Raw genomic sequence first — 9,626 nt, 5'->3', positions numbered from 1 at the left:
GGGGCGACACCCCAGCCTTACAGAGATTCTTAGTGATTCCAAAAGGGAGGGATTTCCCCTTTAAGCAATTTACATGAACTATCAGCCCAGGGTTATATATTACATACAACACTATTTAAATCTCATCTTTTACAGCATCATATTGACAAAATTACTTTAAATATTTGAGGTACTTTTATCTAAAATAAGAATAAAGACCCCCATGTTTACATCTTTCTTACATTGCAATGGCTTAAAAAAACAATTTTTAAATTGGGGTACTTTTTGATCTTAATTGCCATTATTTACTAAGATTGTTGAATCTTCTACATAAAAGTGAAATATTAAACAATGCGAAGAAGAACAGAAAAATTATCAAAAAAACAACTGGGCAGAAACAACCTGCCAAAGGTTTTAAAAGGCCTGTTATCTAGTTAATTTTACTATTTGAATCAAGATTACACTTATTCAAAGAAAACATTAAAAAATCACTTACGGACGTTACCAGAGTGATGTGATCTCATCAAAATTTGACTAAGCCAGAAATAATGAGCTTATAAAAGAGGCCAGTTCCTGCCTTCTTGATTCATGAGTTTGATGCAGTAGAAATTCATCCCTAATTTAACTTTATCAGCTGAGAAAGATCTAGCTCACTGAAGTACTGCACTCAGGAGTTTAAGGTAAGAAAAATTTGGCCCAAACACTGTCAATAACTTAAGATACAATCTACTGTACACAGGCAAAGCAAAGCTTTATTGATAAAAGCAGGTTTATGCAAATATTCAGCTATAAATTACTTCTAAACTTTGGTACTGCAATGTTTAGACATCAATTTAGAAATACCATTTTGTTCTTTTTGGATGACTATCAGATATCAGATAAAGCTTTGTTCATGTGAATCTAATTATTCAGGTTTACACTAAGTTCTTTCCTGTCTGAGCTTCTTGCAAAGGGACTTTAAACTGTTTCACTTTCTGAACAAACTGAGTGCTTCCAAACAACTTATGCTAGAAGAGGAATAAAGCAATCACCAGGAATACTTTTGGTCTTCAAAGTCCTCAAACAATTTAAAATATAGAATTTAACACTTCTTCTCCCTGTTTTGAAGTGAATCATTTTTAGCAAAGGAATTTAGCCTGAGGTTTCTTCAGAGTTAGTGTTGTATGACATTCTGTATAATACAGAAATGGTAACAGCTTAGCATGACCAAACAATGGTAGTTCGAAGACTTCTGTCTTAAGAAAAAAATCATAATCAATGAAGCTTTTTCTGCAAAAATTAATGTGGTGTCTTTCTATTTACAGGTTTTGTATCTAGAATTGCTATTTTATTCAAGTAACTAGCCAGAGTGGAAAATGAAGAAGTTGAGAAAAGAAAAAAAATCCATGGGAAAAAGGCTTAGATGAAAACCTGAAAACATTCATCTTGCATAGTTTTAATTACTATTGGTTTTTTTACAGTTACTTGCTATACTCATTTTAAGTCAGTTTAAGAGAAGATCATTAATACTAAATAGCCTACTCTCATTTCAGTGACACTTAGGAAAGACTGAAGAGAAAAATGCAAATTAACCAAGTGAGGAATATTTTTTCATTCTAAAATAGTCAGAATGAATAAATTCTGAGATAATCACAACATTTACTGAAAAAAACCCCAAAACCTCCTCCTATAGTAAACATTTGGAGTATATTAAGCCTTAGACATGCTACATTTGGGTGTCTATATTCAGCTCTTTATATTTAAGCTCTCACTGTTAAAGGCAACGTGATCAGCACAGTTTATGAAGACACACATAGCTCTGTGCTTTGGCTGAACTGAGCCACATTTGTAAGTCATTATACAGCTGAGCAGGGACTCAACCTCCTCTGATTGCAAATGGGAGCCAAAACAACCAGATCATGTGGAGTCATACAGAAAAACATAATTTTAGGTGCTGGGTGTTGAATCCTATCCTTGGGTTGAAAGCAGTCAAAACTTTTGCTTCTGTTTTTCTTACTAATTTGATATAAAGTGAGTAGCAAAATGAAAATGGAGATATCAGGTTACATTTAGTGACATTTCATCAAAATCAACATATTCCACAAGAAAATAACAAATAAATCAAACAGTTTTTACCTTAAGAAAAAACTTTTCACCAGGGAAGAAAACCCAAAACCAATACACCTACTCTAGTCCAAAAAAGACAGAAAAAGAGCTAATAAATGCCTTTTTCTCCTTTGAGGCAACAATATAATTGGATATAAAACTCTGATCTTGTTAAGACACTAGATATGTACTTCAGAACTAAATACTCATGAGCAGGTACTCCATAATAAATAATTTCAGAACTCATTGAAAAGTTAGAAAAATTTTACCTATTAGAAGGACCTCAACAGCAGAGAGGCATTTATATAAGAAAACTATTAATACTAAATATAAAGTTGTTTTCCTACCTGTGTGCAGATAAATTACTGAGGTACAGGGTGTATTTTTCTTCAGCAGACAATCCATCCATCATCAAGTAAAAAACACGAAAATTACTCTGGTTGAGAGGTTGGATAACGACACGAGACTTCTCCAACATGTATGTATAAATCCTAGCTGATTAAGAAACAAACACAAATTCATAATTACACTGACTGTTCTAAACTTAAATGTCTTAAACCATTCACCATTACAACAGTTCAGAATAAACCGTGTTTCTTATAAAATGATCTGAGGGGAGCATATAAAATATAGTATGACCATTTATACTCCATGGTTTTCTATACAAATCACATACAAAACCCCAATTCCATTAGAATTGGTGGAACAAGCATATCACCACGCTTACTTACTGTTTGACATTACCATCAAAGCTACTTAGTTTTGAAGATACTGATGTTGATTTGTGTCAGTTGCTATATTTGGCAAGATCTTCTGAGACAAGCTATTAGTCATCTCACCAAAATGTAGCCATCTGAGCACTGGCATCTATTCTATCCTCCTCCTAAACAGCAAGATGGGAGAGAGATTCAAAACCTATTGAAAAAAACACACTTGGAAGCATTTCTTCTTTCTCTGCTGGTAATCAAGAACAGAGAGATTAACAGCTTTGATTAACCACCTAGCTTCTAGATGACTACAAAGAGGCAAATCCTCTGCAGAATAGGCTATGAACAGGCTCACTAACCTGAGCCTGGGGAAACATGGGCATCTCAGAAGGGCTATGATGACCTGAATAAATAAGAAGCTATGTGAATCAGAAATCTGGGGAAGAAGGCGAAGGAGGATGAATCTGAGTGAGATTTGCCTACAGAAAAACAGCTTACAGGATCATACACAACCTCAGGCTCACTGAGATTCTGAAAGAGGCAAAGCACAGAAGCAAAGGAAATACTGAGCCTCAGACTGATTTACCTTTTTGCAAGATAAAAGGCATTTTAGAGATACCTGTGAAGAGACAGGGATATTCATCATTTTGGGCATGCTGCTCTTGAGCTCTGCCCTGGGAGTACACCACCACGTGGTTCCAGATGCAAGAGACTAAGAGAACAAGGGAATGTCCAACTGCAGCTAGAGGTCAGGGCCTTTCTGCTAAGTGGGAACTTAATCCCAGTTCCCACTTATCCAGCTGCTGGCATAATTTATCTAATTACTTAAATACTAGCTGTGGTGCAAAGACCAGAAGCACTTCTCTTCACACACAACTGAGCACCCCCACCACATGGACCCAGTCCATTTTGCTGCAGCTGTAGACGTTTCAATATCTGGAGTATGGCAGAGCTTTCACAGAGTCTTTGCAAGCATCCTCACCCTGGAAAGGGCTCTTGAGTTTAGAGCATAAGGTGCACTTCTCAGCAACAGAGGACCTATATTTTTGAATATTAAACTATAGTTTCCCATAGCCTGGCTTTCAACCAACTCATTCAGGACTCCTTTCTTCATTAACTGGAAGTAGTTCTTGAACATATAGTCACTGTAAATATTGGTGCATGCATCCTGCAGCACAGGAAGTATGCTTTCTAAATGCATACCACTAGCATATTTTTAGATTTTTTTCTCATTTTTTACTTTTTTTAAACTGACTGGGATTAAAGCAATATTTTCAGAACCGGTTCTGGACTCACAGGTGTTGCCTAATGCAAAGCGAAACAATTTGGTGAATGAAAGTGTGTACCAGAGGTAGTTGCATCAGCCTAATACATGATTTAAAACAGCTTTTCTCATGCCTCATAACCTCTGCATCACACTGCAACACCTAATGAGGAGTTAGGCCAGCAGGCAGAATGTCAGTTCCCGTCACCGTACAATTGCTAATGTCCACTGCTAGGTTATTGCTGTATCATCTGTATTTGTCTGGTCATTTCATTTTAAATTAAACTTATCTTTTGAAGTTCTTTCTGTTCATACTGTTGAAATAAACACAGCAAACCTGCAGTTACTTGAAGTAGTGTGTATGAGGGAACACAGCCTTTGAGAATACTGCTGAAAGGCAGTGTAGATGGGAGAGAAATGAAATGGGTGAATCCTGAACATATTGTTTTGAGAAAGGCCTCAGCAGCTAAATTCTGCCAATGAACTAAATACAACTATGCAGGGTCTCAAAGAACTACTCTGCACAGACCAAGCCATCCTGGACACACACCAGTTAAGGAGTGCAGAAGGTCAGTGGTACATCAGCCAGGGACATCCTCTATGCCCTCTTTATGGAACAGCACAGACCTGTCCTGACATTTGCTGGCATCAAAACCATGCCTGGGAGTCTGGCTGAGAGACAGCAGGACTGACAGAGAGGAGCTGTACCTCTGACTTGCTGAAGCAAGGAAACATGATCTGGCCCATTTAATCATCCTACAAAATGTAGTAGTGAGCTGCTATTATGGAATCAATATGATGAGAAATTGTGTATCATCCATCTACTCCTCTGCTGTTACACTACAGAAAAAACTAAAAAACCCAAACCTGTATGGGAAGTAGAAAGGCACACTTGGGAAATCATGTATGTTTCTGGCTCCAGTAACTTTGCAACACATTATAAATTGAAGCAAAGCAATCATGGCAGGACTGGCCCAGACACACACTTTCATCAGAATCAATCATTATCTGGCTGTCATTTCTACAGGGTAAAACAGAATAGATGAACCTGAAGGATGATTTCCATCTTTTTATTGTGCTTGTAACTTATTTGACAGTAAAACTAATCCAACCATTAATTAATTTGAAAAGAGTTCACTGCAAATCTTTAATCACATTTTTGTGTGCAGTATTATTCACTAAGGCTTTTATAACTACCACTTCAGGTGTTTTTAACATTCATTGATTAATACAAGCAGGAAAAATGTTACCAAAGGTCATCTATCATTTAACTTTAATGATGAGCAACATCACTTATTCAGATGACACAAATTAATTCAGCCTTTTCCAAGTACTTCAAGTCACCTGCACTTTAATAAGGCTAAATACATTCCATCTCAACTAGCATCTCCAGCAGTGGGAAGAGCTGTTAAGAAAAGCCAAGCTTCCAATCAGCAAAAATCAAACACAGCATCATCTTAATGGTGCTAAGAGTCATAAAGAAAATTATCATGGTAGTATGCTTTTCTACAAAGTGAAATATGTTTGTTAATCTATGTGTGAAATAAAAGGGAGAAATTTTATAAAGTTCCAAAGCAAAGTCTGTCATTTTTGTGCAATGGTAATTGTGCCTCCAGGCACAAACAAATTTTTACTTCATTTAACAGCTCACTTGATCTACTCAGCAGCTACAGAGGCAGCAAGCAGATTCTGTATTAAAAGTGTGGCCAGTGAAATCTGTCTTTCAGCTATGCATTCTTAGAAACTACATAGCTCCTGTTCAAAAACCATGCTGTCCTAAACACAGCTATTTGTAAAGACAAAAAAAACAGTTGTTTGTCCATTTCAATGTAACTTAAAAAAAAATTTAAAATATCTGTCCTTGGTTTTCAAAAAGTGAAGACTGAGAAAATCAATGCCTGAAAAGCAAAGCAGAAAATCTGGAGAATAAGCTTTTCAGACTTTATTTTTTCTTCCTAAATTTCTTTCTGAGTCATTCTGGGGAAAAAAAGAAAAAAAAATCTTTTACAATTCTGTTGAGTTAGTCATTCACTAGGAATGATATTATTTTTTTGGCCAGAAGATCAATCTTTGAATTCTTAATTGATTTTAGAAACTTAATGAAATCACTGGCCTGTAGTTTATTCTAAGTGTTCTAAAATAAAACTTTTTGTTACATAAAACCTCTTCATATATCTGTACTGGCTTTGAGGACAGCCATACTAAAACTCTCCATCCTTGTTTTCAAAACATCATGGCAGAAATGCAGTTTATGCTAAAGAACAAATCAAATCTAATTATGAAAATTATGGGGAACATTTCATTCATTTAATTTCATTTATTTAGGTACATTGTACTGTCTGCTAGAAGAATAAACCTTGTGATAAAAGAGCATTTCCAGGGTCTAGAAGAACTTCAGCATGAACAAGAAGCTGTCACAAATTTCACTGGTGTCCACTCAAAACGCAAGGAGTGCCACCTTGGGCTTGCCCTCTGTAATAAAAGTGTGCACACGTACTTTGCATGTGCCTGCCTTAGCAAATTGTTCCAGATCTCCATCTCTAATATCTATCTGTGGGGGAGTTGAAACCACCTAAACCCTTCGATGGAGGCAGCCTAGTGTCACTTGGATTTTTGTTTACAAATCAGACATATTTAGCCCTGTATCAATGAGTTATAAATTCATAGCTCAGCAAAATCAGATGTTCTGCATATTAAAATTATTCATTTATGTTTAAACAGTGCAAGACAGTAAATACTTCTGCAAATGATCTTGCAAATAAATACAGAGTATGCCTGGGTGGAATTTAAACCTGCCAAAGACAATATAAATTATTTTTTCTCATTTATGGTGGTCTAAACCTGGGACAATTTCACTCAGATGTGATGCTTAGCAGTGGCTGAGAAATAACAACATCTACTATGCAAATCAAACAGCAGGAAAAATTGCCAATTTCAGAAATATAAAACACATTTCTACTGCTGTAGCAAGACATGTCTCTCAACCACAAATTATGTAACTTTAAGCTACCTTAGCATTGGCAAAAATAATTGATTCAATTCCTAAATAATTGGGGAATAGCACGGTAGATAAGTAATTTGGTTACATTTGTTAATTGACCTGACTACCCTTACATTTTCTCATTTTATGCCTATGGCTTGAGAATCATAAAAACACAGAATTAGTGTATCAGAAAACTGACACAAGAACCTGCTTAACCGATCCTGTCACAGGTAATAGCTATGAATTAAACTGTCAGTTCTGAGAAAAGCTGGCCATAAACCTATATCCCTGCAGAGACAATATACTAAAATTGAATAGGTACAATACAAAGGGTCTATAAAATTTTAGCTTTAGGGATTGAGGTTTATTTTTACAAATTGAACTGAGATGCTCTTCAGTCCATGCTAATGTATATTTAAATTTGCATTATTCCCACAAGAGCTTATAAATGAAAAACAAAACCACACATTTTTAGTTTTGGATTTCCTTTGCAATTATCCTACATTCATCATAAAACAAACCAGAAAAAAGTGTTAGCAATTTCCCATGCATAACATTTCCCGTGAAGGAACTATCATATTTTCTAGAGTATAGTGAACTGTCTCAAGAAAATGTAATTGGAAATATTTCCAAAGAATTTTTTTAGGAAACTCTTCAGAAAGCACAAACACATTTAAAAAAAAAAAAAAAGAGAGTAGATTTGGAAATGCTTATCTAACAGAATCTGATTTACTTGGAACAAAAGTGTGTCTTGCCATATAGCTTCTGCATCCAGGAACAATGCAAGTAGGAAACTGTGTGTAGTTGTTTCTGCAGCCATAACTTGCTTTGACAGTGAGTAGCTTTATGATGACCTATGTGGACCAGAAATGAAAGCTCTCTCTGCTTTTGAAGAGAGAGGTTTCAGAATCAAACTGAAAGTTTGCTCAATTTCCTTCTTTTTCTTTCTTTCAATTTTTTTTTGGAGGTTTTTTTTTGTTTCTGTTGTTTTTTTTTTTTAACTAATGAATGCTCACTAGGGATCAGATGATTCACACTTACTCTGAAAGCAGGAACAAATTTCACACTATCTTGCCTCTAAGAAGAATAAACAATATGGTTCCTAGTTGTTTTAAAAGAAGCTCTAAGCTGAAATAAATTACTTCTAATTTCAGTATTACAGAATATACTTGTTGTAGGGGATACTTAAAATACCCAATACAATACTAGGTACAAAAGCACAGCTTAACAACTTAATCCATTTTTCACTCTTACTTCACACTGTTGCACTACACAGCTCTCTCAGTTTGTTGATCTGTGAAATAAAACGAAACGTGACCTCCTGGGAAATATAAGGAATTGCTGTTGTCAATTTGTTTCTTGTCCTTCCCTGCCACCTTGTGGTTGCTTAGAACAGGGCACTGCTCACTCCTGACGAGTGATCAATTCACAGGCTGTGAAATCCGTTCCTCTGACACTCCCTAACCCCCCTGGCCTCTTTCACGTACCTTGAATCCCTTGCTGTCCAATTCTGTGCATGGCACACTGGGATCTCTGATCTGACACTCTGTGCGTGACATCAAAATTTACAGATTAAGTGATACTTACCTGCAATTAATGATTTTTTTCTCTCACAAAACTGCAGTTCAAAATACTTTATAAAACGGCTGGAAAAATCATTCAAGGGTGTCTTAGCATGTCCAAAGGCCTCCAAGATACAGTTTACCTGCAAAATAATAATAAAAAAGCAAAAAGAGAGGAAATAAACAGGAAGACATTTCAAGAAACATCTGTGAGATTTGGTTGTAATTAATTAATTGGGGGAAAAAAAGAAGACCACTTTTTGTCTTATACTTTAAAAAAAATACTTGGCAGGTTTTTTTCCAAAATAGAAATTAAAGTAAGACAGCTCAAAATAAATATATTCCAAAAAAAGTAATTTCAGAATAGTAGAAGTTTTAAGTGTAAGGTTCACATGCGAGCTGTGTCCCTACCAGTAGTTCAGACATGAGTGACTGGAGTCATATTCCTGGAGCTGGCATACTTAGCAAAAATATCAAAATCTTTGAAAGCTTGTGAAGCTACAGTCAGTCAATACTAATAACCCAACAAAGGAATTTACAAGTTTTATATAATGTCAGAAATGGCATAAATTATTGATTTCAAATAGAATTATTTCAGGATTATACTAGTGAAAAACTGAGGGGAAAGCAGATTCAGACATTTTTACAGCATGTCTCACTAATGCATTTCCATGTTAGGCTTTCATGGTCACAGCCATCGTATTTAGCTTTTTTGTGTATAATTAGTCGCTTGTACCCTGACAGATTCCCTTCAGAACTTTCCTCTGTGCATCCTTGAAGGTGATTGCAATGTGGTGCATCTACACTGTTGTTCTGACATCACTCCTTTCATGAAGGTGGATGACCCAGCTGGGAAGGGAAGAGGTCTCTAGAGTGGCACAGAAGCTCTAAAAATTAAACCATCCACAATTATTAATTAAACCAGATGTCTGTGCAGTAGGTGGCAGCAGAAAACTAGCCAGCTGAGTTTTGGTTCCAGTTCCACTTCAGTAGTGATGTTTAGGATGTGTTTGCTTTTAGACTAATTCAGCACTTGCTTTAACCTG

The 9,626-nt window shown here is 35.8% G+C and overlaps 1 protein-coding gene across 2 annotated transcripts in view; it reads right to left on the bottom strand.

Moving 5' to 3' along the window:
• The window catches only part of MYO16 (myosin XVI), a 326,118-nt gene that overhangs the window by 144,091 nt on the left and 172,401 nt on the right, over positions 1-9,626 (bottom strand). For both annotated transcript variants that reach the window (XM_031056227.1, XM_005419960.2), the window contains exons 15-16: positions 8,606-8,723; positions 2,412-2,559 (exon numbers count right to left, since the gene is read on the bottom strand). In XM_031056227.1, coding sequence (XP_030912087.1) covers positions 2,412-2,559; positions 8,606-8,723 — 266 coding nt within the window. The remainder of the gene's footprint in view (positions 1-2,411; positions 2,560-8,605; positions 8,724-9,626) is intronic.

This window comes from Geospiza fortis, unplaced genomic scaffold (genome assembly GCF_000277835.1).
Source record: "Geospiza fortis unplaced genomic scaffold, GeoFor_1.0 scaffold192, whole genome shotgun sequence".
NCBI lineage: Eukaryota > Metazoa > Chordata > Aves > Passeriformes > Thraupidae > Geospiza > Geospiza fortis.
Note: the sequence above shows the minus strand (reverse complement) of the source record. Positions and strands in the feature narration are given on the sequence as shown.